This window comes from Sodiomyces alcalophilus (assembly GCF_042370955.1).
Source record: "Sodiomyces alcalophilus JCM 7366 unplaced genomic scaffold ACRALscaffold_10, whole genome shotgun sequence".
NCBI classification, from domain to species: domain Eukaryota; kingdom Fungi; phylum Ascomycota; class Sordariomycetes; order Glomerellales; family Plectosphaerellaceae; genus Sodiomyces; species Sodiomyces alcalophilus.
In genome coordinates, this window is record NW_027263541.1 from 292,371 (window position 1) to 318,797 (window position 26,427).

The following is a 26,427-nucleotide window of genomic DNA, read 5'->3' on the forward strand; positions in this document are numbered from 1 at the left end:
CAGCAAGATACGTAAAAAGGAGGACAAGATTAAACTGCCACTGTATTGTAAACAAGGTTCAGCCAGAATACCAATATTCGGCACTGGCCCTACTAAACACAAGACTTCCATGAGCCTCCACCCTCCGGCGCAAAGCCAGCCTCGTGTTGGGCGATGGGCTACCCTGCTATCCCAGGTATGATGTATCTGTCCTACAGCTTTCCCCTGATTATCATGACCAGCCAATTCTTTCCCTCCAACTTCGTCCTGGACAACGCCCCAAACTCCGGACCATCAAAATCACCATGTAGCCAACACCAGAACTCCAAGGTCTCGATTGGGTTAGGGAGAAGAAAAGAAAACCACGCCGAGTTCCGTCTCATCGCCAGGTCCTCGCTCTTGTGTGGTGGTTCATTTTTTTCCCCCGAGATTCAAGATGTGCAGCGGCTGCTCAAGGACGCGTTAAGTGAAATGTGCCCCTGACTGCGTGCTGTCTGAAGGGGGACCACTGACTGGGTAGAAGTGAAAGTCCCACAGCCCATCGTGCACCTCGTGTCTAGTTGTTTTTGGGTTTCTTCTTGAAGCGGGGGTCGTCCTTGGGATCGTTGCAGGCGAGGCAAGGATTGCTGAGCTTGTAGGGAATGCCGATCGTGGCGATGGCCGGGGACGCCAGGAGGCCGCAGACTGCGAGGAAGACGGCAAACTTCATTTTTAAAACGTTTGGATATTCTTTTCTGTCCGGGAGGGATTTGGTGAGTATCTTGGGGCGGTAGATGAAGGAGAGATCTGTCTCGCAACTTGTGGATGGAAGTGTATGAAGAGAGAGTGGTTTGGGACAGTGACAGGAACGCTTCCTCCTGTATTTATATAGTCAACCGAGACTCTGGCGAGGCTTGAAAAAGACCTTGGGTGGCAAGGATCTAGGTGTCGTGGCTGCATAGTTCATCAGGTATGATATGCTTTTGGGCGTCAAGCGTTAACAGTATCTTTCAGCCACCACGGTTCGGGGAGCACGGGGCCTCATGGAATGGTGGGTGATAGGAATCGCATCTTCCTCATCCTAACCTTATTTGATTCTTCTGTCCCTCCCAGCTTGTGGCGGAGAGGAAGAGATTATTCGTCAGTAGGCATACCACGTATAGCAACGGGGCGTCGTAGGGAGTGATGAACTGTATCGTCTCCTGAAGCCGTCCGGGTGTGGGCTTCAGCCACAAAACACTGGCGTGTAATCATCGCTTGGAGCCATCAAAGAACACAGGGCCGCATCTCTTGCAGTAGAATTAAATACTAAAATATATATGCAACATTAACTGGCGCCCGCGAACCGTAACAGGCAAGCACCAGACTATAGACATGGCGAATCTATTTGCGTCATCAACCGGCCAGAGCGATCGTGCTCTACCAGTATGCCCGACCCAAGCCTTGTCGCATTCCATTGCCTAGGTGTTCCGCTGGGATAGCAGGGAAGCTGGCCCATCGGCAAAGAATGAGGGCGTCCGGCCTTGGGAAGGGGCTGTCGGCGCCCGTCGTCTATGAAGAGTATGTGTATGCGTGTAACGGCAATCCCGTAGGACCATGTCGTCTAACAAGTTCCAAGCCTCCCGTGCACCAATTGCCATGCTCGCAGTCAGGTCGTGACGTGATGAAATGCGAGAGAAAAACAAAGCCAGAAATTGCCATGAAGATACGCCGCCGTCGTTTATTTGTCTATGCCTGAAGTAGAGGACAGACAGGTTAGATCACGGTCATGGGGGACCGGCAATCAGCCCTGCCGATCATACTCCCTGAAGCCGCTCCGTCATATGCTTCTTGCAAGGAACAGCAAGTTTTTTTTTTTTTTTTTCCATTGGAGGCTCCGAGTACGTTCTGCTTCTCTGCCTCCTTATGTTGACTGGTTGCATGGTGATCATGTAACCCGAGCTTGCCATAGGCGGTCCGCCGATTCCACGAGGTAAACAGCATCTCCTGCTCCCACAGGACAACTCCCTCATTACCAATTGCAGAACATAAAGTAATGGTTGATGTAGAAGTTGTAGACGTTGATGATGAGCAGCGGAATGGTGTGATACCAAGTGAATCCGGTGACCAGGCGCCAAGTCACGACGCCAATCATGGAGCCCGTGACCATGATTGTCCAGAAAATGCAGAGGAGGCGCATGTTGCGGTACTTGTTGCTCTTGTGTGCTTTGGAATCGCCCGAAGCCGCCCAGAGCAGCTCAATGTTGAATAGGCGGTCCTTGATGGCGGTGAGGTAGGCGTAGCTCTGCACCGTCATGGCATGTTGCACGTTGAAGCCGTACCTGGCCTTGGCCCAGACGCGCATGAGGATGACACCGTAAAGGATGGATGGAATGGCGAAGGCCAGATTCCAGTACCGGAAGAACTCGGGGCGGATGGCGAGGAGGAGCGTACCGGCGATGGGGGCAAGGAAGATGTTCAGGGAGACGGCAGAATAGTAAAGGAAGCCTGGAAGTGACAATATTTGGTCAGTGGTTGCAAATGAAACGGAAAACCCTCGACGTGTAGATAGACCAGATCAAGATAAGGGGTCGGGGGGCCATACCGGAGAGGTAGCAGACCTTCTGCATAAAGGTCAGATTGGACACCCAGAAGTGGCTGTTGGTGAGAAGAGTGGTGCTGCCACGTGCCCAACGCATCTGCTGCGAGAAGAAGGCCCTAGGAGAATCGGGACACACGCCGGTGGCCAAACAGAGCGGAATATACTTGACTTTCCAACCACGATCGACGGCGCCAAAACTAGAACCCCAAGTCAGCACCATGACTTGATTACAGTCCATTGTCATTTTCCGACCACTTTCAAACTTACCCGGTATGTACGTCCTCAGAGAAACCAATCTCCGCCGTGCCACCGACCTCCTCGAGGGCCGCACGACGGTACACGGCATTGCTGCCGACGCAAATAGACGCGCCCCAGCGATTGCGGTTGACTTGCACGACGCGGTAAAAGAGCTCCTGGGTGGCACCGGCGCCCTGCTCGACCCACGTCTGCTCCTTCAAGACGCGGAAGAACTGGGGGCTCTGCACAATGGCCGTCTTGGGATCGTCCAGGTGCTCGACAATGAGTTCCTTGATAAAGTCGGGCCGGGGGCAGAAGTCGGCGTCGAAGATGCAGAAGAAATCGCCCTTGGTACGGGCAAAGGTCCACCGGAGGTTGCCGGCTTTTCGGAGACGGGGACGGTCGTCGCGAACCCAATAGATGAAGCCGAAGCTTTCGGCGAGCTGCCGCACCTCGTCGAGGGCTCCGTCGTCCATGACGTACACCTTGAGCTTGTCGGCGGGCCAGTCCAGCTTGGCGATGTGACGCCAAGTGTTACGCAGAATCTCGATCGGCTCCTTGCAGACGGGCAGATAGACGTCGACGGTCGGTGCGTTGTCCTCGGTGATGGGGTGGCGCTCGATACGCTCGAGATGGGCGTTATAATCCCAATCACGACCGATGACGCCGACGGCATACGAAATGAAGAGGTATATGCACATGGCACCCGCGAAGACGCCGTACCAGTAGAAGACGGGCGACGACAGGGTGAACAACCACATACCGGCACCGAGGGCCAGGAAGGAGATGACTCCGAAGATGTAGAGCAGAATCCGGTTGGTATGGACGTACATCACCTTCTCCGTGTCGTCAGGGCACACTGGCAATACGAGCTCTGGGGGCTCTATTGGGCAGTAGGTCCTCCGGAAGGCATGGTACATGCGTTTGTGGAGTGGGAGGCCAGACGACTTGCCCAGTGCCGAGGTGTTCTTCTCCCCCACCTTCTCCGGGTCGAGATCTACCATCTTGCGGTCACGGTGGCCATGGAGGTGGTTCGCATGGTCACTGTCGATTTCCGAAGGACTCGAGTAGTTGACTTTTTCGCTGACGATCTCGTTGGCGAGTGGAGAGGGTTCCTGGAAATGTAGGTTAGCAAGCGGCGTCCTATCGACAGGGCAGCTGCGTCCTCCCCCGTAAAAAGAAGCAGGGGCCGAGACTCACGATATCGCCGCGGCTGTAGCGGTGTTGAGGCGGGAGAGCCGGGGCTGGTCTCCGGAGTCCATGGGTGGCATTGTCTTGTTGGTGGTCTGGAATGACATTCTGGAATGCAGTTAGCGGTCGTTGCCCGTGGATACTGCGTCATTGCCCATGGGACCTTGTTCTCCACGGAGAAGAGGAGCCAGGTGGTTACTCACAACTGTGAAGGTGGAGTTGCTGGCCAGCGAGGCGGCAGCACTGCCCTCATCCGTGTCGAACGGATTCGCCGCAAACGGGTTTGTGTAATGGCCCGAATCCGGCGAGGGCCCGCGGCCATTTGGTGTAATGGGTCGCGGCATTGAGACGGTGGTGGTCGGGTCCTTCGTTCAATTAGGGGAAACGACTGTGGTAGGAACGACCAGGAGGATGATGGGTTGAGGTGGGAGTGTCGAGAGGCAGGAGTGCCCTCGCAACAAACGATCGAGTAGGATACAGGCTACGGTTCGGCCAGAGTGGTAGCCTAGGAAGCGAGAGTGTGGCGTCGAGGAAGATTCGATTCCGTATTCCGAACACCAAGTGCCTGGTTCACGATATAGGCGTTGGTTTGCCTGGCTCCTAATGTTCGAGAGTTGGGCACCTTCTGGTAACTCCTGTGGGTTAGGATGGCTCCTTCCCTTTCCGAGGTGTCTGATGGTAGGAGAAGCCCCGAAAGCCAATTCGGATGGCGGTAAACAAAGAGAGAACGAGTGACGGTATGAGCCCTACTAGCCAAGCACAAACGGGCAAGGTAATAATGATGCTCGGAAGTAAGGTACTGAAGGCACGGACAGATATACAAGCGAATGTAAACAGCAGCAAGGGAGGTTGTTAGCCGCCTTGGAGCAAGCGAGAGACGACGGTGGAAAGAACAGTCAACGAGTGACGAAAGCGAGGGTAAGTGATGGGAGAAGAAGATTCAGAAAGGAAAAAATGCCCAGAGGCCAACCACCCAGATATGGCTTGGGGAGGGGGGTGAGAAAAGAAAAGAAGAAATGGTCAATTGGGCAGGGGAAGAGAAAGGGAAAGGGAGAGAGAGAAGAGAGGCCGTGGTCCTTGAAGGTATGCGGTACAAGTTCCTTACTGGTTTTGCATGCAGTGGACCAGGTACATTGGACAGCAGAACGGGATGTGGGACGTGGTCAAGCCACGATGGGTACTATTCGCTGGCGGCACCACCACATCCAATCCTGTACCTTGACTCCCCGAGTGTACATAGGTACATCATTGTATGTACGAATACAGGTACCACACGAAGCGAGCTGCAAACAAGACCAAAGACCACATCACTAAATGTTTCGGGACAAGGTAGTCACTCGGAATACAGCGCTGTGCTGTGAAGCCTTACATGCAAAGGGCCCTGCTGTACATGTCCTCATTCCCCTTTACGGCACACATGGTTGACGCTTCCATACTTCTCATTCTCAAAGCCAAATCCCCCATCGTACAACGTATGTAGTGTGCATACATAACCGTAAGCGCTCCCGGCGGCGATGCCGCAATCACCCCAGCAATGGCTTGCGATTACAACAATACCCACGAGATATGAGACCATTATGAAAACCAATGGCCCACCCATCCGGATTCAAAGTGGGACGCCAGCCAGGTTTGCAGAAAAAGCTAACCACATGGTGAGATCACCGGGAACCAGGTATTGTGTTAAGATGCTACCTATAACCGCCCGCGGACTGTTACCAAGGAACCATTATCGATACGAACGCATCAGGGCAGCTCGGATTCCGTGTCGATGCTGACAACTCAATAACACCTGACGATATTCATCAATCCCTCATGGGAAAAGGGTGATCAGGCACTATACGCTGTATTAGTATATGTACCTAACCTGAATACAGCCAGAAACCCGCATCAGATGGGAAAGCCCTAGTCATCATCGTCTCCTGTTCGAACAAGCGCACGCTTCTCTTGGCCTGATCATAGACATGGGTGTGTGGATCGACTTGGGACGAACTAATCTCACCTTATCTGGGCAAAGTTATCATCCTGCTGTGGAATCTGGAATGCCGTCGTGCAAGATGACGCCGGACAAGACGACCGCTGTTACCGATGCCATGGTTCCTCAGACAGCCAGCATTCATATGTACTCGATTGAGGCTATTTTTTTTTTTTTTTAGTCTTTTTCCGACCATTGTTTTTGTGTGCGCTGCAAAAAGCGAGGGCCGTCCCCTGCAGTGCCGTTCACCGAAGCCTCCCCCCACTAACCCCCTGGCTAGCCTTACGCTAGCAGTTACAACGTAAATGCGTTGCCGCCCGCTTGGCTGGCAACCTGAACTCGGCCATTGCATCATCATCGGAATCGTAAGATACGCCCAGAAAGCATTTTGTTACCTACACACATCCAAAGCAACTCCGAAGAAGACGGGTCTTGTTGGCGAAATCGCGGGTTGACACTTGGATGGCTTCCTCCATTTACTATATACGAGGAATCATCTTAGCACATCCATGGCCACCGTAAGAGAATTCTCACCTTAGCATCACTTGGAGACTCCATCACTTGCTTATTATTATCAACCACCCAACGAATACGAGGACTAGGATTATGAAAGAAGATAATTCCGGGAGGGTCAGGGGTGAAGGATTGTTCGAATGGGCTGAAAAGAGTGGGGGTTGGAAATGGAGTCAACGGCTATTATGACTCGGCGGCCAAATGAAACCAACAAGTCAAAGCCGAGCGGGAGATAAGCGTCATCCTGCTTAATATCCTGGTCTCAGCTCTTGGCGCTAAAGCCGTTGATTGGCAACGATAAATTCATCGCAACGACTGTATCCTCCAATCGTATGAGACATGCTTCCACCGAGCCAATACTCCGTTGACCACGCTTTCACCGGTGAATTATCCGAGTGTGTGTCAGCTTCACTATAACGTATGGATAGGTATACATAAGGAGACGACCGCCGGCCGCGGCCCATATGCAGCTGTGCAGGCATTTTTGCTCATGTTTCTGCAATTACATGGTAATTCCCCTCGGCATCCTTCACCGGAACATTTCAACGTATTCGCCTCGGTGCGCAAGCCCATTTTATCCATGTTTATTTACATAGTTTGCAACGTGGTCGGATTTTCCTATCTCCGAGTCAGGGAACAAAAGGAGCAGGGGAAAAAAGTGGTGAGTAAAAAGAAAAAAGGAGAAAAAAAAGGAAAAGAAAAGAACGAAAACTCTGCAGCAGCGGCCTCGCTTGGCGATCACATTTTGAATCGCCAAGCCGTGATACGAAGTCCGTCGTCCAACTTGTAGCTATTCATGCAGGTCCCCCTATTTTTAACCCAACCGGTCCAACGACAACGACCGACTACGGATCCTTTCTCCGTACTAATACTAGATTGGTATTTCATGATAGGCTGCTAAGCACGCACATACGAGACGAGCTGAATACGAATATTAGTGTACAACGTACTGAGCACGTACGTTGTACTGAGTGACTGACCCCCACTAGAACCAACCGTCAGCTCCGCCCGTTCAGCCGTTGCTAGTTGTCACCATTCTCCCCACCGCCCACTGAACATGTGCCGCAGGCCATTACTTAGTACAAAGTACGTACGGGGTAGCGAAGATGGAAAACCAGGCACAGCTTGCCGTCTTACCCAAAAATAGGATACGCCTTTTCTGATTCGGTTGTCTCGCTAGTATACCCGACGTCATAGGACAAAATCAACCGCAGTACTAACAAGGAACGAACGTGTCCTCGCGAAACGAATGATACGATACAGTAAAAGAGTGTCTTGGGACATGATATCGCATTACCGTTGGCATGTCATGTAATAAGTGGGAAAGCAACATTTAGTAGACACCCACCCTACAACAGGAACTCAGCTTTATCCAGATTAACGTTCAGATCTACCCATCGTGGACTCGGCCCCTCCCGGCCCCGATCAATGAGGAAGTTGATCAAAATTGATCAATCATCACATTGACGACCCTCGGTTATCTGAATTAAGTTGCAGTGTCGTAAAGTAGATCTCCCTCGCGACTAAATAACATCACAAAAGTGGTACTGTAGACAAGCTGGGAAAAGCCCACCCACCAAACCAACGTGTAACATCAGAACCCAGACATATGAGTATACAAATAAAACAACGGCTAAAGTCATCATCGCTTGTATGATCAATCAGAACTAGTCGTTTAAGCTACTGAGTATTAACCAGGTCCGTTGTCCTCCGGCGTGCCAAAGGTAGTGCTCCCCAATCCCCATAGCCACAGCTGTGCGAAAGAGTATAAACGTGAGAACGAGACTGACATCAGTGCGGAAAAAAATATAGTCAAAATCATAACAATCCCTGGTACGAAACACGCCAATAGTCTATCAGACTGGATGAAGAACAAAGTAACGAACCGTGTCCTGAGGACATAACAACGCCCACCGCCTTGGTCTTTCGCGTGGTCGCTACCGCCACTCCTCCCACTGTTCTGCCCGGAAGTGCCGCGCCTCTAGAACATAAGAATCGCACCCGCCAACAGCGCAACGGGTGCTATGATGCCAAACATGGGGACGCCCAGCGCCATGCCGGCATCCTCGTCATCGCCGCCGCCAGAGCCCCTATCTTTGTCGACAGCCTCCTGATCGACCTCGAGATCGAGCCCAAAGTTGGCGACGGAGAAGGTGACGTTGTCCTTGGAGTACCACGTCTCGGAGCCAAATTCGACGAGACCGAGGTAAGGGTCCTCAGGCCATTCGGCGGCGTCTTCGTCGTCGGACTCGGGGGGCGGGTTGTTGAGGATATATTCGAATAGCGGGCTCACGTCCTCGTCGAACTGGGTGACGTCACCGCCGTTGGCGAGGATCCAGGTGAAGACGTGCCGGGAGCGGAAGTTCAGCTGGTAGTAAAGTTGGCTAGTAGCATCTTCGTTAGCAAAAACAAAACCAGACAAGACCGGCGTAGCACCCAGACACCGCGATTCCAATCCATGCGACCATCGGGATGGGTGTGTAGCAACAGAGGGGGAACGTACAATGTGTGGTCGCCGAGTTTAATAGTCGTCACGACACCATCGCCCTCGAGAGGCCGGGCATGGCCAACGCGACCCAGCCAAATCATGACCTCGATGGCCGAGTCAACGGGGTTATAGGTCCTGGTGCGGTTGGCATCGAGGAAGAAATCCCAGGCGGCGTTTGCCGTGACGCCAACCTCGTCAAGCTTCTCCTTGTTCTTGGTCCAGGTCCGGTTGCTGAAATCGCGCGGCGGGGAACGGGGACTCCCGAGGGTCATCATCCAGTCGGACTTGATGCGCATGGACTCGATGGTGCTGAGACGCGTGGGCAAAGCATCGTCGTTGAGGCGCACATACGGGTACGAATGGACATCGGCGATGTTCTCGGGCCACATCCACGTCACGTCAAAGGCGGGCGTGCTGTTATCGACCGACATGCAAACGAAGCCATCGTCGGGGCTGTTTTTGTTCCAGGCGTTGGGAAGGTCTGTATCGTGAAGGAACGATGGTCAGTTGAGCAGGTCCGACACGGGTAATCACCAGTTTCTGATTGTTCCCAAGCGAGATCAAGTGATCTTGCGGGACAATGATCGGCAAGACTCACAAACTTGGGGATCCGAAAATTCGCCAAAGCGATCCTCGCCGCAAATCGTAGCGTCGTAACTCTGTGCCGAAGCCAGACTCAGAAGCAGCGAAAGGCTGCTGCCCCAGGTGAATACGCTCTTCATTGTTTCTTCCTTGCCGATGTTTCGTTTTCAGGAACTCCGTCAAGTATGATGCAGGAATACGGTAATAACGGGGGAAATCGATTAAAAAGGCGTTTCAGCGAGGATTGTAGTCGAAGGCCGTGGTGCGGTAGAACGATGAAGAGAAAAAGAAAAAGTGTAAAGTTAAGGGAGCGAGCGGCAAAAAGAAAATCAAAAAATCCGGAAGAAGCGAGTGAAAAGAAGCCCGACGTCTTCTGTTGCCGTTGTGGTCGAAGGGCAGAAGAGAACGCACCGGTGGTCAAGGGGGAAAAGAACGAGGAGCGTGTGTAATTGCGACGATGGTCGCGAGTGATGGAAAGAAATCGAGCAAGTCTCATTTCAGAGGCGAAAGTTCAGGTGGCACCTATCCAGCCAATAAGGAAGGGCCCGGAGGGTTACATAGGTACTACCCTATAGGCAGCTACGGATGCTAATTTCTGTTCCTACGTTAGGCCTCGACGGTATGCTAGCACTAATCAATGCCTAGTTCCCGTTGCAATCTAGGCACACGTCTTGAAGATGTTAATAAGGGTTACGGCAGCCCTTCAGAAAGCCGTTTGCCTACGATAGAAAAGAGGGAAAGGAAACGTATTGTGCATCGTGACATTGTACATGTAGGCCGAAGCTCGACAGATGGTGTTTTTCTCGGTGTCCGCTAATATAAACTCGCCAATCTCCCTGCTTATTGGTAATTATCGATTGCATTGTCATCGTACGGATATGATGATTAGCCGGATCCATCCGACAAGTTGACATGCGCCACATCGCAGGAAGATTCGGCCGCCCAAGGTGTTGCTTTGCTGTATGCCAGCAGACAGGCAAGCTCGTGATATTAAAGTGATCGACCTGACGAATTGATTGCATCTTCGTCTCGGCCAAGAGGAGCGACATGTAAATCAGTGGAGGGGACGCGCCAGCTTGCTTGACAGCGCCGATATAAGGAGTACCGGTCTTCCGCCACCCCCTGCTCGGTCTTCCGGGTCTTCTCAAACCCTTTCAGGCTAGAATGATCCACTACCCTGCATAACCCGAAATTAGGAGTAACGCGTTTAAAGGTGAAGGTGAAGGTGGTGGAGGAGGAGGGTTACGATATGGATGAAAAATTTAAAGTACGAAGTAGACCCATATTTTGATGCGTATTATGTAATATTATATCACGTGATATATTACGTGATATAATATTATATAATCTGATATTTTTATGCTACGCGTTAAGTATAGTGATTATATATTTTACTAGTCACGTAATAGTCTTAGTTATATAGTCACGTGACTCGCGTATCTCTTATAACCGATTTCTTACTTTATACGAATATAAAGAAATGAAAAGAATATACTCTCCTCTATATACTATACTATTATGGGTGGTCCTCCTTGTTTCCTTACGCGTTTCGCTCTGTTTATGCTTGTGTACATCGAAATACCTTGAAAGTACAGCTAATTTCGGCTTATGGGGATGTAGTGGATCATTCTAGCCTGAAAGGGTTTAAGAAGACCCGGAAGACCGAGCAGGGGGTGGCGGAAGACCGGTACTCCGATATAAGTGGCACAAGGAGGGCCCTCTGCGAAAGATGAAGGACGAGGGCATCATGGACGAACTCGTCAAGTACACTGATGGCAATTTTTCAGATCAATCGTGATGGAATGCGGAATGTTGAATTCATATACTTAGCATTCCGTCCCGCACTTGATCCGTCATTTGCGTTTTACCGTGTCAAAATTTCACTAGAGATGAAGGTGGTGCCAGGGACGAACGATTGCGACTCCGTAATTATCCGTATTGAACTGCTATGGAGTCAGCCAAGGCCGAGTCGTCGTAAGCTCTGCCCAAGGTACCGGTACTTCTTCCGTGCAAGCGTCAGTCACGGTACAATAGGTACATACACGGGAGCCATACACGGCGGCTGCATTCTTGACCGCATTAAGCAAACCGCTTTATTCGACTCATACCATTTGCCATTCTGCTGTCAGGCAATGGACTGAAGGTCGTTGGGTTGCGGAATAGACCGTATTGGAGCATTGGGTGAACCCATCATTGGCCCTCAAACCATCCCTTCCGTTCCCCTACCTCCTGGCTAGTCGCTGAGAAACCAGACGCTGGGCGATACGAGAAAACCGGTCCCTCGACCCAACGACTCTACCACTGAACCGCAGGGGAAAACCTTGAAAGCGCACCGGTGCCTATTCTTCCACACCTCGGAATGGCTTCCTATGACCATGGCCAAGTTCTACACAACTAGCGCCAACGTACTAAGTAGGTAGAAAGGGAGAGCAGGATGCGAAATACCGGCGCCACATTGCGAGACACCCACCACGTGTTGTTTCCTGAGAACGTCGCATCATCACAAGCCGGCTGTGAAACTTACTTTAGCAATCGGCACAATCGGGCCTTATCTTGCATGTCGCCCTCCCTCCCTTGGCTGCGATACAGAAACAATATGATGTCACCGAGGTCACCTTCCCCGTGAACCATGCGGGCGGGTTACCTTGCATGGAGAGTTCATGGTGGAATGTGGCAGCACAGCATTGCTGCCGCCGACTTCATCCATCTGGCATGGAACTTTCTGTCGCATCAATGGCATGCAGCGCGGTAAGGTAGGGACGATGTAGTACTTTGTGATACCAAGCAGGCAAGGGGAGTCGCCAGCTTGATGGCGATTCATCACGTCCTAAAGAGAGCGAATGCATCGTCGCGATTTGGCAAGGCTGGTAAAGAGAGGTGACAGGAGACATATACATGAACTCGTTTTGGACTCGTCTTGCGGAAGACCTTGGGCTGGTTGATGCGACCAATATCAAAATGTCGAAGGAGGGGTCCCATATAGAACTGCCGCCCATCACGGACGCTGGCTTGTACTCCCGCAGCGGGGAGAAACGGAAGTCTGCATCGCATGGTGGAGGATGCTTATTTTGTCCCCCTACCAACATCCCAGTATTAATTACGTACGCAACTGAAGCGGTCGACGACGCCCTACAACGTAAGCCTCTCCTTTTCCCACAAGGCAGAGCAGGGGTAATTAAAGTTAGTACAGCGTACTGGTTGGGACCACACCCTGGCTCAGTTTGTGCAATAACCTTTTCCTGAATGGGAATTAGTCGCCATGTCTGGGCGAATTCTAGACTTGGAAGCCCAAAATCACGGTACATTATGATCATGAAGAGGGAAGACAATCACGATCTTTGGTACTTAGCCTAAGTCTAGATTTCACGGCCATGTTCTATGACTTTAACACTCTGAAAGATAGCGAAAAACGTACTATATTTCTCTTAATGTTAGCAATCTATATATGCCCCTAAGGCCAGAGGTCTAGGTATGTTATACGTTGTATACGTTGTACGTTGTACTGTGCCTAAGAAGTACTCGAGGCTTAATTCGCAACTCTAACCAATTACCGACACTTGCAAGACTAGGACTTGATGACTTGTCCTAATAGAGTATAAGGTTAAAACACCGACCTGGCCGGGTATGCCCCTAACCGGCAGTATGTATTACTCAAGTTCCAGGACGAGACGATGCAAATGGAACTGTATCCGTACCAGGCTGGAATCCACCAGGTGCCCAGCGACAAAGTACACATACAACGTGACAATCCACGGGATTGTACCTTGACTTTTTGTCTCGTCCAATGAAGAACAGTGGCAAGGCAATTTGAATGCACCATGTCCACATCGCAACCGACGAGCCCAACTACCTACCACATGGACAATGTCTTTCCTCTAAGTACCAGGATTTAAAGTACAAGTTAAAAAATGTAGAGATAAGTATACGCGCGTTGGATGAAATGATCGCGTCTGCAAACGCGACATTCTTCCAGTCTCGGTGCCAATTCCTACAATTGCCTAATCGCGAAGCATCCGCGTTGATCCATTTACAGAACCCTGGCCATTGATTCAGAGGCCAAAGTTATTCCTTACGGACGGAAACAATAGAGACGCTACCTTCGAGGTACCTGCACACCATAAGGCGTCACTAAAAGGACTTACATATATCGCAAGTACCTCACTACCGTACCTTTTCGTCGCCGTTAGCCCCCACCTGCACACTTCCACAATCTTCGCACGGCGGATCCGTCACCTTTTCAGGCACCCCAGTCGAGCTGCTTGCTTACCCCTTTCTTTTTCTCGCTTTTTTTTTTCCCCCCTATTTCTTGGCCGGGTTTTCCGACCCTTTTTCTTTTCCAATCTTCGACTCGAACTCGTTTCTCGATTCGTATCGCCTTCGTCTCGTCGTCCGTGCCTTTTCGTGTTCGTCGCCGAATTTTTCCACGTTTTTTCTGTCGACCTTATTTTCCGCACCTTCTCGCCGCCGGAGACATCCACTGTCTCCTTCCACTCGCTTATTTGCCTTCTCTTCTTCTTCTTCTTCTCTTTGCTCGCCAACGGCCCACCGCCTCTTCAGGTCCCCCCCCTACGAATAAATGGCTTCTCCCGCCAACCGGATCGTTAACCACTTGGCCGACTCGGCGTCGACTATCGATACAGCTACCGCCCGTTCCGAGGTCGACTCGACAACAGGCGGCACTCCCACCACCTCCCCTCCAACATCGCGCTCCCGCACCCCGGACGAACCCAAGGCTTCGACCATGACCAACGGAAACGTGGTTCCTACCGAGCCCATCGAGGTCAAGAATGTCTGCTTCGTCGGCGCCGGCTTTGTCGGTGTGTACTCCCAATCTACCGCGTGTCAACTGTCAACTGCAATGGCTAACGTTGGTGTTCCCCAGGTGGCCCTACCGCTGCCCTTATCGCCTTCCACAACCCCCATATCCAGATCACCGTTGTCGACCTCAACGCCGAGCGCATTGCCGCGTGGAATTCTCCCCACTTGCCCATCCACGAGAGTGGCCTGCCCAAGATTGTGAGAATTGCCCGCGATGGCACCAACGAAACGACCGCTTTCCTCCCGGCCATGAACAAGACCGTCAATGTTGCTGCTCGCGAGCCCAACCTTATTTTCTCCACCGACGTTGAGAATGGTATTCGCGCCGCGGACATTGTCCTGATCTGCGTCAACACCCCGACAAAGACCTACGGTATTGGCGCCGGCTTCACTGCCGACCTCAGCGCCGTCGAGGGTGCCTCCGAGACGGTGGCCAAGTACGCCAAGAACGGCGCTGTCATTGTCGAGAAGAGCACCGTCCCGACGGGTACCGCTCGCACCATTCGCGAGATTGTAAGTCGACACCATGGGGTTCCCGTGAGGATAACATCCCGTGCTAACGCCGTATCCCTTCTGTGCAGCTCGCCCAATACCGCCCGGAATGCGAGTTTGAGGTCGTCTCGAACCCCGAGTTCCTTGCCGAGGGTACAGCCGTCCGTGATCTTATGCACCCGGACCGCATCCTGATCGGCAGCAACACCACTCCCGCCGGTCTGCGCGCTGCCGCTGCCCTCAAGAGCATCTATGCGGCCTGGGTCCCCGTGTCCAAGATCATGACCGTGAACACATGGTCGAGCGAGCTGACTAAGCTCGTCGCCAACGCTATGCTTGCCCAGCGTATTTCCAGCATCAACAGTATCTCGGCGCTGTGCGAGGAATTGGGGGCCGATGTCCAAGAAATCAGCCGGGGAATCGGCGGCGACTCGCGTCTCGGCAAGAAGTTCCTGCACGCCGGTGTCGGCTTCGGCGGCTCCTGCTTCGAGAAGGACATTCTCAACCTCAGCTACATGGCCCGGACCCTCCACCTGGACACCGTGGCAGACTACTGGACGGGCGTTTTGGACATCAACAAGTACCAGCGCCAGCGTTTCGCCGAGAAGGTGCACCGCGCACTCAACGGCAACTTGAGAGGCAAGAAGGTGGCTATTTTCGGCTTCGCCTTCAAGGAGGGCACCAACGACACGCGCAACTCCATTGCGGTCCACATTATCAGGCAACTCGCCAACGAGAGGCCACGCGAGATTGCCATCTTCGATCCCGGCTGCGCGCCCGATGCCATCATGGAAGAGGTGGCGCAGCACGTCACCGACCCGACCATGCTGGCCCAGGTCAAGGTGCGCAGCAACTGGCGCGAGACCACAGATGGCGCGTCGGCTATCTGCATCCTGACGCCGTGGTACCACTTCCACTACCCCAAGCAGGCGCAGGCCACGGCCCGCCGCACCAGCCTGTGGAGCGGCAGCATGGAGGAGCAGCTCGCCAACGCCAACGCCGGCTTCCTCGGCCCCAACCCCACAGAGATGGACATCATCGAGCTCGAGGCGTTCGTCACCCGGGGAAAGAACAAGACGCCCCTCGACCCCCTCAAGCGCCTCAAGCCCGAGGCGTGCCCGGAGAACTGCAAGGGCTGCAACGATTCCGCCACCAGCGCCGAAGACGACGGCGACCCGGTCGACTGGGAAGAGGTGTCGTCCATGATGAAGCTCCCCAAGCTCGTCCTCGATGGCCGTAACGTTGTCAGCGCCCCTGAGCTCGAGAAGCTGGGCTTCAAGGTCCAGGGTATCGGCAAGGGTGTCGGCATGTAAATGAACACCCACCCGAACACAAACAAAAAGAAAAGCGAAACAAAACAAAACGAAATGGCCCGCCACGCGCACACAACACATAAATTTATGGGATACAGGCTTTTGTACACTTGTTGATCCTGTAGGGATGAGGCAGGCAATGGCATGAGAGCGACAGAATAGGCGCTTTGAAATTCTCTCTTTTTTATATCTATTTCTTTCTTTCTTATACTGAGACACAACCACCGTTATACTCGTCTGCCACGGGGACCCACGGATTTGGGAGTCAGGCCCGTGTGCGGATATACCTGGAGGGAAACACTGCGGACACTTTTTTTTACTTTGCCAAGGGCGGACGACTGGGATGAAGGGATGCTGAGCAGATGAGGGCTCGATAGGATGACGGGACATGGACCGGACGATATACCAGGAAGGGTTTGCTCGTCTGACACGGGACGAGGGGGCCATGGAAGACCAGACGGCTTGGTGCTTCGCATGGTCCTTGGGGTGGGGGGCGTTCCCATGGTGAGCCATCGGGCGCGCCTGAGATGTCGCCGGGTTGTTGGATGGATACGTTCCATGACTGGGATTTGGACCGAAGCATCCGCGGATGTTTCTCCCTTCCCAGTTGAACGGGGGAGGACACGATTAGATCAAGTCTCCCCAGGTATTCTGGTTTGGCAGCGTCCCCGCCATTCTTTCTCTCTTCTCTTTTACTTTGTTGCTTTCGATGCTGTTTCGTAGTACGCCTTGGACACAGGCACAGGGGACGCTGTTAAGAAGCTATGCTTGGGGTGTATACACAATTTAATCACTCTTGACTAAGCTTTCGGGTCGTCGTTGAACTCGTGATGTCTATAGATGAAGCTGACTCGGCGTTCTTTGGATACTTTTTGCGTGCCATGAACCCAGCCATCTGGGTGTGGATTTGTCGCAACTCTGCAGGTGCGCAAAGGTTAGCAAGTCTATATGCTGCTATGAGCCTACGCTTAATGTGATCAGTCCGAGGATGGGATTACTCACGCGCTTGGTGGATATCAGCATCATGAACAATAAGACAGCGACGGGTAGCCGATGGGGATATGTAGGTGAAAAGTCATGATCTGTAACAACATATCCTCTTCCTCTGCTCCTTACACCGCATGCGCCAGGAAGGTGTAAGCGGTTAAATAAGTTAAAATGGAAAACATCCAGCCAGAAAACAACACAACTACCGCATATCTAGGGTACCAATCAGTTGGGGGAACGTGCTCAGGAAGACAAGAACTGGAATGGCATTGTAACAACCTAGCCTGTCTTCAGGGCGGACGGAGAGGATGCCGTCGACGATGCTTGAATACGAGTTGCCTCGACTTCGCTCGACGGCTCTGAGAGTGAAGAGCAGCAACTTTACGGCACAGAATTCCGCATCCTGGCCGTTGCAACTATAGTTGAGTCTGTGCTTCCACTTCGGAATCCAATATTGCGCCAGACTTTCGATTCGTGACAAATGCCTCGAGAGAAGAGCTCGGTGAGGATGAGGTGACGGCAAAATTCGCCTTCACGCAGCTGCCCACCAGCCAACATAATTATACTAGTTCGTTTGCCTGTCCAGCCGATGCTGACGGTGTTGTTTGTCTACTCGTCAAGTAAATGCTTTTGTCGGTTCTTACACTACAAAGTAAAAGTACATGGTCTCTCAACATTGCTCGATCCGAGAGTCTTCCCTGAAATTTGGGCCGCACGAAGATTGTGCCATGTCACCTCACAAACTCCTTTAGGTCCTTGGAATCCTCAAAGGTAACCTTCCCGTCCCTGGTCACAGTAGCCACATGGATGGCGGACGGGTCTTGTTCCGAAGTCGCCGGCGTCTCGGGCTCCAGGGGCTTCGCAGCCAATTCCACCGCCTTGGGCACCACGCCCGCCTGCACGTCGGCGATCTCGTTCACCTCGCTATTGGACAAGACGTCGGCAACGCGCACGCCCCTGCTGGACATGAAGAGGGTCGCGGGGCCGCGGAACTGGAGGAACAGGCGATCGCCCCAGATGGTGCGACGGAGGGCGGTCCTCAGGCGGAAGAGCAGCCGCGTGACGGTTTTGTAGGTGTCGGTATCGCGCATGGCGTTGAAGAACTTGGTTTCGGGGAACAGCGGGGCGATGCTGGGGATCTGGAAGCGGAGGAGGGACGCCGACTTGAACCGGAACGGGAGCGGCGGGTTTCGGGAGATGGAGTAGGCCACGACGTGGGACGGGTGGGCGATGAACTCTTCGCCATGGCTCAGGGTCAGCTCGTAGATTTGGCCGGGGGACGACAGGGCTACGAGGCCGCGGCCCGTCAGGAGGGTGTTGCCCCAGTGCGACAGGGATAGACCCGTGTTGATGCGAGGGGTCGGGGTGAGGGTGTGGCCGGTCCAGGCGAGCAGGGCGTTCCGCTGGGTTACCATGTAGTCGGTGGTGCCGTCGAGGTGGAGGATGGAGAAAGTCGTGGTGGGAGACTTGGTTGCAATAAGGGCCGTCATGGGGGTTGAGGAGGATATTCTCTGGTACAGGAAAGGGACGCCTAGGAAGGCTCGGGTAAACGGGGAGAGAATGGACAGGGTCGATCGGGCCTGGAGGATGGCAAGTGAGCCTTTGCAAGTCGCGTTACCGAGGACGCCAGTCACTCACATTCTCAGCCTTGCCCGTGACGGCAGCTAGTGTTCCCCGCCGGGTGTAGAGCTGTTGGGATGGCGACAGCGTGACGGAGAGGAGGGATTGGGGGGATCCGAGGACTTCGAAGCGCGCATCTACCGGTGGTGTTAATGGAACCTGACTCTCTGTACGTTTTCAGGCAGATTCATTGAGTTCCTCGAAGTACTGGGAACTCACCGGCGACATCCCGAGTCGATCCCGTCGAGCCGATTCCAAAGGCGTCCCCGCCGACCTGAGGGGCTGGTGTTGTTGGGACAGAGCTGATCTGAATGGCCCTACATTGTCGGCAGACGTAGGATGGACGGGAGAAAGCCCATGAGACCCTAGCCGCTCGGGTCAGAGGTAATTGGCCTCTCATGGTGACGATTGGGGAGCTATGAGGCGGCGCTTCCCTAAGACTCTTCCTACGAAGGTCTTCTCTGGGAGGTTTTGCTATCCGTGCGGCCGAAAGTGGATGACGAAAGACCGACAGCTGGAGCACGTGACACCCTTAGTCAGAATATATTATGTAAGCTATGAATGCATGGAAGTTATGTAAGCCGAGGTGAAGAATTGGTTGCTAGGGAAACATTCCGCGTTTAGTTCCGTGCGCTCCTTTTCCTTTTTGGTTGTTGACTTTTGGTCCAAGCTTCTTCCAGCTCTTTGAGCTACGTTCACGCGCGAACATTTGCATTCAAACGCATCCATCATCACTTCTTGCTGCTAAGGGCTGCTCTTCCATTGTCCAGACCCCCTCTTCTCCTCGTGGAACCAATTGGTAATGCCCGGCCTGCCATGTCTGTCCGTGTGGTCGCAAGAATCCGTCCTCTCCTTCCTAAGGAGCTGGAGAGAGACACCATTGTCACGGCTGCTAGCACAGACGACGGGAAGCCGCCGACGTTGGTGAAAATTCCAAACCCAAAGAACGAGTCTGAAGAGTTTTCCTTTGCGTTCAACAGCGTCTACGACCCGTCAACAACACAAGAGCAGCTCTTCACGGCAGAGGGTAGGACAGACAACCAAATCAATGGCGTGCAACGATGATGGTTCTGGCTAACCATCTTCCCTCCCCATCATAGTTGGCCCCCATGTCAAGGCCCTCTTCCAAGGCATCGATGTCACCATCTTTGCTTACGGCGTCACTGGCACCGGAAAGACACATACCATGAGGGGTGGCTTGAAGCTCGCCGATCGAGGCGTTATCCCCCGATTGTTGAGCAACATTTATCGACGAGCCAAGAAGATCATGAAGGACTCGGACGGCCAGACGACTGTTGACGTCTCGATATCATACTACGAGATTTACAATGATAAGGTGTTCGATCTACTTGAACCTCCCGAGAAACGCCTCCCTGCGGGCCTCCCACTGCGAGAAAAGGATGGGAAGACCATAGTGGTTGGCCTGTCGGAGCGGACATGCGACAATCTGAAGGAATTGGAAGGGCTTTACCTCCACGCCGAGAAGAACCGGGCCACCGCGGCCACCAAGCTGAATGCCCACAGCAGCAGGAGTCACAGCGTGTTGCAGATCAAAGTCACACAGACGACAGGCGACCGGGTCAAAATATCCACCGCGTCGGCCATTGACTTGGCCGGGTCGGAAGACAACAGGAGGACGGATAATGCAAAGGAACGCCTTGTTGAGTCGGCGGCCATCAACAAGAGCCTCTTCGTCCTGTCCCAGTGCGTCGATGCCATTTCCCGTGGCGACAAGCGCATTCCCTACAGGGAATCAAAGATGACGCGGATCTTGAGTCTCGGTCAGAACAACGGCATCACCATCATGATCCTGAACCTGGCGTCGCTGCGGAGCTATCATCTCGATACGCTGAGCAGCCTGAACGTCAGCTCCCGAGCCAAGCGGATCGAAGTGCGGGAAATTGAGAACGAGGTCGTCTTCAAGCAGGTCCCTCGCACAGCCTTTAACAATGGGTTGAACAGGGCGCGCCAGCCCCTGCGGCCTCTCTCGAACGCTCACAACGCCCACAATGTACACAGCGGCGTTGCGGCTTCCAAGGCGACGGCGAGCGATGCCAGCAAACCGGCCAAGGCATTTAGTGTGTATGCCGACCGCGTATCGAAACCCGTCGCTCAGTCCTTGAGACCGGCTCCCAACTCATCGCAGCTGCGCAAGCGGCCGTCCGATTCCGGTCAATCCGCTGCCCTGCGGCCGTCCAAGTCGGGGCTGGCTCGTCCCGGCCCAACGACACAGTCCAAGTTATCCATCTCGGCCGAACAGCTCGATGCCATGGTGGAGAAGAAGGTCAACGAGGTCCTCGCCATGCGGTCCAACCAGGCACCCCAGGCTCCAGCGCCAGCACCTGCTCATCCCGACCTCAACGAGGCAGTCCAGAAGCGCCTGGAGGCTCTGGAGAGACGGATCGAACAGGACGAGCGCAGGGAAGACACGCGGTCGGACGGCCTGCGATTCCTCCTGTCGGCGCGCCAGGCCAAGGAACGTGGCGACGACGCCGGCGCCTTGGAGATGTACGAGCTTGCGCTGCCTTACTTCCCCGGCCAGGCGAAGCTGCTGAGCAAGATTGAGAAGCTGCGCGTGCGCCTGGGTCTCCCTTCCTCGCACGGCATGACCGCTGCCGAGGCCGCAGAGCCCAAGCCCGAAAAGGCGCGGAAGAAACGGCACCGCAAGGTCGTGGCCGACGACGAGGGGTATGACGAGGCGGAAGCCGACGTCGAAGGCGACGAAAGCTACGTGGACGACGCCGCCGAGAAGCCCAAGGCGCGGAGGCACAAGTCGTCGAAGCGGGCCAAGACTGCGGCTGCTGCTGCTGCTGCTCCTGCGTCTGAAAACGAGGGGCCACTCAGCCCCCGATCTCAGGAGCTGCTCGACATCGTGAATTCGTGCGACTTGACACGCATCCAGGGTTTGCATGGCGTTGGGAGCAAGAAGGCGCGGGACCTGGTCGACCACCTCTCCCGGATGGGCGAGGAGGATTGGCCGCCTATCCGGTCCTTGGCTGATCTCAGGACTATTCCCGGCATGGGGAGCCGGACTGTCGAGAGGGCGTATGAGGGTCTTGTGGGGACCATTTAGTCAACCGTCTGGCCTAGCCGACAGGCTAGGGTTTGTGTTTTTGCGTTTCTTGGGAACAAGGGACGGGATTTTGCATCCATGGGAGTCGGGAGGGGTGAGGATTGCATAGCCGGCGTTTTGGGGTGCATGAAAAGGATGGTTGCTTCGCTTCTATGAGGCTTGAGGCATTCGGTCATCTGCATTTTTTTTTCTTTTCCCTGCCTCGGCTTGGTTTAGTTGCTGTCGCAGGTGATATACTGCTGAATATACTCTTCAGTCTCCGCCAGTTGGTCAGCTTGATTGTGCCGTATGTGGTGAACGGTCTAGATGTCCGGCCCTGAACTTCATCTGCCAGCAGAGTGGCTCGGCACAGCGTTCTGGCTGCAGAGAAAACTGCACGGTAAGCTGCTCTGGAAAAGGACATCCACAGTCAACGGAGCGAAATCTCTATTCCGACGTGACTCGGCCGGAAGCCTAGTTCACGGTTCATACAACGTGGCTGCTTACATGTAGGACATGGTTCCATATGCCAGCCGTAGCTGCACGAATCCCACAAATCGTAATGGCACCCACGAGCGACGACATCAAGCCAAGCGGACGGAAACAAAAGACAACAAATGGCTGTGTTACCCCCCGCACATCCGACGCTGGAAGCCGGGGTTCCCGAGCCCAGATGCAGGGCGCCCGCAGGAAGAAGAGCGAGACAGTTTCTATTTCTGTGCATTTTTATCTCCCCAGCGCCTAAGACATTCCACATGTCGGCCTCACGGTAGGCCACGTTGCGTTTTCCGCCCGGAAAGAGAATGCATGGCGGAAAGGCGCGTTTCTTGAAACCTTTCCGGCAGTATCACGACGAGATCTGGGACTGCTGGCTTCGTCAAAGGAACAGCACATGGTAGTATTGGGAGACGTGGAAGGCAACTGGGTCCTTGGGAACAGATGAATACACAGTAAAGGCTTCAGTCTAGAAGATGGACAACGTTTAAACAATAAACAACGTAGGACGGATTGATGTAGCAGCACGGAGCATATCGTATATGTGTTGATCTTTTTATTGTTTCTATTCACCCCTATCAAGGGGTGACAAGACCGAGGCCATTTTCCCTAGCCCAGCCTAATCTATATCATCCCAATATCCATTCCCAATTTCGTAGTCATCTATGGTGTGTTTGTTCCAAGTTTTCGTAAATCGTGATAAAAAGAGAGTAAAGAAGAGAAAGAGGCGAACAAAGGAAAAGAATCCAGCCAGGTTCGCCACAGCTCATATCCTCCCCCCCCGACGAGGTCAACAAAAGAAACCCCCGCTCACAGAGCGACGGTGACCTCGCCGGTTCCGTATTCAATGTTCTTCACCTGGTTGCCCTTGAGGACGCCACCGGTGCCGAGGCCGCTGGGGCAGTCGGGCTGGTTGCTGACGGCCAGGTCGAGGGAGCACTTCTCGTTGTGGCCGATGGTGCAGGTGGGGTTGGCAATGTTGTAGAGGACGTGGTTCTTGCCGGCCCAGGAGCCGTTGTCGAGGCACGAGGCGACGTAGTTCATGCTGTTGGCGGCGGAGAGGGGCAGCTTGCCGCCCTCGTCGAGCAGGTCGGCGCACTCGGAGGGGTCGACGTAGCGGTAGTCCATGGGGACGCCGCCGCCCATCTGGGGGTCGTCGCGGGCCGAGGTGCCGTGGGCGAGGTAGTTCCAGGCGTCGTAGGAGATGTCGTAGGCACCGGCGGACGAGTCGACGCGGAGGAGGTGCAGGCTGCGGCCGCCGTGCGAGACCTTGACGCAGATGTCGTCGCAGTTGACCGAGCCGGGCCAGTAGGCCACGCGGTCGGTGTTGATCTTGCAGCCCAGCACGCCGATGGAGGAGGAGTACTGGACGTGGGGGGTCACGCTGGCGGAGCCCGAGAGGCCGCGCGGGGTGTTGTTGATGGGGACGGCGGCGGCCGAGACGACGGTGGCCGAGGCGGCGAGGATGGTGGCGACGGTGGTGAACATTTTGATGGTGGAGAGAGTGGATGTGGTTGGCTGTGGTGGTGTCACTGTGGTAGTGGACGGGTAGGTGTGGTGTTTGGTATGTCTGTACCGGTGGTGCTCGCTGGTAGCAAGTGAAGGTGCAGTGGTCTCAACGCTCGGCGGAGAGATTTCTTTGGTCTCAAGAGAGAAAGAAAGGAGTGGACGATACTCGAGTAGCAACGGCAAGTTGGGTGCTCGACTGAAACCCGAGGGAATGATCGATCCAAGCTGTCAAAGCTTAAGGAGGTTTTGAAAAGGAAGGTAAGTAATAGATGGTTGAGACTGTGATGAGGGAAAAGAATGAGATGGAGGAAAGGGGGGTTTGGGGGTTGGTTTTATATCTGAATGTGAGCCCCTGGATACACAGACTTTGATAGTCTGGAAGGCCATGTGAAGATTCGTTTCTCCCAGAGTTCAGGAACTTGATCCCCGGCCGCCACTCCGGCATCTATCGAAGGAGTAGTGTGTGGTGTACGTGGACTGGCGGAGGGGATCCACGTTGGTTCGGTCTAGAACTCCATCACAAAGGCTGACACTGTCTACACGTACAATGTACACGATGGAAAATAGGGGAACGAAGGGAGAGGGAATGGGTCAAAGAAATGGATACAGTGGATGCATTGGATGGGATGTGTACAGTGGTGGGATGGATTAGTGGAAGAGAAAGAAAATGGGTCGAACCGTGGGACCGTCCGACCGCAGGGCCCGAATATCACCAACAGGAAATATCCGAATGGTGTACGATTCATTAGTTGCAGGTCGACATGTTGACGACAGGGGAAAAGGTACAGGGCTGAGTAAGACAAGCTTCTCTTCAACGGTGGTCCAGGGGTCAACGTGTGCTATGCCGGACTTAGCTCCAGGCACCGACCGGAAGAGCGATCCAGAGTCCACATGGTCCATGTCCCGTATCCAGGAACTTTTCGCTTCCCAATCTTTTCAGACGAACAGTGGCCGTTGACTGGAAAGTTGGTGGAGAGAGGGGCAAAGAGGTGGGGGGGACGACAAGGACAAAGGAAGAAAAAAAAAAAAAAAAAAAAAAAAAAAAAAAAAAAAAAACCCGGGTGCCAGGCGACACCAAATGCGAGAGGGACTTGTTGATTCTCGTTGGCTACATTCATTGCCCGTGGGCCCTTATCGGTGGGAAAGGATCGGCAGGGCGGGGTGGTAGGACAGATTATGACATTTAGTGGTGACACGGTAAAAGGGAGGATGAAAGACGGAAAAGAAGGCTTTGATGGCGTGGGGCGCCGGCCGGCCGGGGCATCGGGGACGTTGGTACTAAAAGTGCCGGAAACGGAATGCAGCGGCAACGGCAGAGCCGCAATGGGAATGGTCAAGGTACATTATCGGCCACGTAACCACATGGGAGTCTTGTTCCTGAAGCTCAGGGGCAACTATAATCGCCCCAATCATTTGTTTGTCGGTATCCATCGGATCGTTCAGGAACCAGGGGGCTGAGGCAGACGGGACGACACTAGAGAGGCCGGAGTCAAGACGGCGTTGAGACCGGGTCCGATCCAGGCCGTTTATTCGCCGCCATCCGAGGAGTTAAAAAGGGGCCGAGACAGCGATCCAGTTATTCGGGTCACGGTCGAAAAGTCTAGACCTTTTCGATTTTCCTTCTTTTTTCTTCCCTGTTTATTCGCCTCGAATTCTTTCGTTGTACGTCGTATTTTAAAAGGGAAATTCCGTGTAATTGTCAAAATGACGTGCTGGATTTTGTAGGCATACGGAATACGCAATCCATTTTCTTCTTTTCTGTTTTGGAAATAATAATAGTAACAATAATAATAATAATCAAGAAAATCTCCATTTTCCAGAAATTCTTCAAGCCATCGCACCCAAGGCAACGCTGAAGACAGACACTGAAGAAGCTGGGGTCAAGGACCAAGACGGCATCGTGGGATGTGACATGGGATGATCGATCGATCGGACGCCATAATAGTTTACGATTTAGCCCCACGATCCCGTCAGTTAAGGACTGGGCTCTGAGATGGTCGCACAAGCCCGTCTACTGCTCCCCGGGTCGCCGGCAGCGCTCCGGCCGGCATTTGCATCGTGACCCTGGTGGGCTCTGATGCGACAAGGTCTTGCTTGAACTGATGGTTCCCATGTTCATGGGTTCTTGTATAAGATGCCTGCCCAGCCCGGATTCATGACTATCCAAGGGGAGGAATAAAGGAGCAGATAATAGTAGTGGCACCAAGACACGACTGATACAGGACATCAACTGAATCCAACCGTCATATCCAGAGGACCAGATCGCCACAGACCTGACTCCAATTCGACCCACGCACACCCGAGCCACTTTACACCATCACTTGAGCGTCATCGATGCACTGCTAATATCACAGCGTCATGGAAATATACAACGTATGTGTATGAGCGCTTAAACAGTGGGTTATGATGGTCCTCAGTTCCCACATAGTGGCCCTCAGCTCCCAGTGCCCTCAATGCAAGCACGTGAGCAACCTTTATCGTCCATTTCATCCACGTTTACGCCCGGAAGACATGGAATGAATTGAATTATGGAGTCGAAACCGAAAAGGCAAGATCTTGAAATAAAAGGAAAGTATAAAGTGTATGTCCTCTCAAGAGCTACTCTTCGAAATTCTGGTC

At 53.4% G+C, this 26,427-nt stretch overlaps 9 protein-coding genes across 9 annotated transcripts; 5 read left to right on the forward strand and 4 right to left on the reverse strand.

Moving 5' to 3' along the window:
• Window positions 1-1,969: 1,969 nt before the first annotated feature.
• ACRALDRAFT_2030264 (glycosyltransferase family 2 protein) lies at window positions 1,970-4,311 on the reverse strand (the record flags this gene model as incomplete). Its single annotated transcript, XM_071020648.1, has 5 exons — window positions 1,970-2,445; window positions 2,543-2,736; window positions 2,807-3,891; window positions 3,977-4,075; window positions 4,171-4,311. 5 exons carry the CDS (start codon window positions 4,309-4,311, stop codon window positions 1,970-1,972), a joined length of 1,995 nt encoding a protein of 664 aa, XP_070871047.1.
• A 1,842-nt stretch (window positions 4,312-6,153) lies between these two features.
• ACRALDRAFT_1095337 (uncharacterized protein) lies at window positions 6,154-7,507 on the forward strand (the record flags this gene model as incomplete). Its single annotated transcript, XM_071019771.1, has 8 exons — window positions 6,154-6,624; window positions 6,668-6,690; window positions 6,719-6,782; window positions 6,806-6,847; window positions 6,881-7,117; window positions 7,175-7,238; window positions 7,346-7,409; window positions 7,442-7,507. Exons 1-8 carry the CDS (start codon window positions 6,546-6,548, stop codon window positions 7,505-7,507), a joined length of 639 nt encoding a protein of 212 aa, XP_070871048.1. The 5' UTR covers window positions 6,154-6,545.
• Window positions 7,508-7,558: 51 nt separating this feature from the next.
• ACRALDRAFT_213507 (uncharacterized protein) lies at window positions 7,559-7,884 on the forward strand (the record flags this gene model as incomplete). Its single annotated transcript, XM_071024086.1, has 3 exons — window positions 7,559-7,582; window positions 7,633-7,750; window positions 7,841-7,884. 3 exons carry the CDS (start codon window positions 7,559-7,561, stop codon window positions 7,882-7,884), a joined length of 186 nt encoding a protein of 61 aa, XP_070871049.1.
• A 549-nt stretch (window positions 7,885-8,433) lies between these two features.
• On the reverse strand, window positions 8,434-9,662 carry ACRALDRAFT_2044856 (glycoside hydrolase family 12 protein; the record flags this gene model as incomplete). Its single annotated transcript, XM_071021475.1, has 3 exons — window positions 8,434-8,836; window positions 8,956-9,421; window positions 9,539-9,662. The coding sequence occupies 3 exons, from the start codon at window positions 9,660-9,662 to the stop codon at window positions 8,434-8,436; spliced, it is 993 nt and encodes a 330-aa protein (XP_070871050.1).
• A 4,436-nt stretch (window positions 9,663-14,098) lies between these two features.
• ACRALDRAFT_2114172 (uncharacterized protein) lies at window positions 14,099-16,145 on the forward strand (the record flags this gene model as incomplete). Its single annotated transcript, XM_071023669.1, has 3 exons — window positions 14,099-14,339; window positions 14,405-14,853; window positions 14,922-16,145. 3 exons carry the CDS (start codon window positions 14,099-14,101, stop codon window positions 16,143-16,145), a joined length of 1,914 nt encoding a protein of 637 aa, XP_070871051.1.
• Window positions 16,146-17,696: 1,551 nt separating this feature from the next.
• Window positions 17,697-19,208, reverse strand: ACRALDRAFT_1052968 (uncharacterized protein). Its single transcript, XM_071015762.1, has 3 exons — window positions 18,972-19,208; window positions 18,771-18,889; window positions 17,697-18,712 (listed from the first exon to the last, which is right to left on the reverse strand). The coding sequence occupies exons 1-3, from the start codon at window positions 19,150-19,152 to the stop codon at window positions 17,864-17,866; spliced, it is 1,149 nt and encodes a 382-aa protein (XP_070871052.1). The 5' UTR covers window positions 19,153-19,208; the 3' UTR covers window positions 17,697-17,863.
• A 237-nt stretch (window positions 19,209-19,445) lies between these two features.
• ACRALDRAFT_1078139 (uncharacterized protein) lies at window positions 19,446-21,825 on the forward strand (the record flags this gene model as incomplete). The annotated part of the gene is made up of 2 exons (XM_071018731.1): window positions 19,446-19,779; window positions 19,853-21,825. Exons 1-2 carry the CDS (start codon window positions 19,569-19,571, stop codon window positions 21,823-21,825), a joined length of 2,184 nt encoding a protein of 727 aa, XP_070871053.1. The 5' UTR covers window positions 19,446-19,568.
• A 1,011-nt stretch (window positions 21,826-22,836) lies between these two features.
• Window positions 22,837-24,088, reverse strand: ACRALDRAFT_1066121 (uncharacterized protein). Its single transcript, XM_071017283.1, has one exon. It carries the CDS (start codon window positions 23,785-23,787, stop codon window positions 23,110-23,112), a length of 678 nt encoding a protein of 225 aa, XP_070871054.1. The 5' UTR covers window positions 23,788-24,088; the 3' UTR covers window positions 22,837-23,109.
• An 896-nt stretch (window positions 24,089-24,984) lies between these two features.
• ACRALDRAFT_2023120 (uncharacterized protein) lies at window positions 24,985-26,368 on the forward strand (the record flags this gene model as incomplete). Its single annotated transcript, XM_071020125.1, has 9 exons — window positions 24,985-25,079; window positions 25,113-25,231; window positions 25,268-25,406; window positions 25,534-25,715; window positions 25,802-25,866; window positions 25,896-25,929; window positions 26,031-26,163; window positions 26,226-26,271; window positions 26,318-26,368. 9 exons carry the CDS (start codon window positions 24,985-24,987, stop codon window positions 26,366-26,368), a joined length of 864 nt encoding a protein of 287 aa, XP_070871055.1.
• Between the last annotated feature and the right edge of the window lie 59 nt (window positions 26,369-26,427).

Coding starts and splice junctions, on each gene's coding strand:
- ACRALDRAFT_1052968 (XM_071015762.1), bottom strand. CDS start 19,152: ATGAGAGGCCAATTACCTCTGACCCGAGCGGCTAGGGTCTCATGGGCT. Junction 18,890..18,971: donor ATCGACTCGGGATGTCGCCG/GTGAGTTCCCAG, acceptor CACCACCGGTAG/ATGCGCGCTTCGAAGTCCTC. Junction 18,713..18,770: donor TCACGGGCAAGGCTGAGAAT/GTGAGTGACTGG, acceptor GCCATCCTCCAG/GCCCGATCGACCCTGTCCAT.
- ACRALDRAFT_1066121 (XM_071017283.1), bottom strand. CDS start 23,787: ATGTTCACCACCGTCGCCACCATCCTCGCCGCCTCGGCCACCGTCGTC.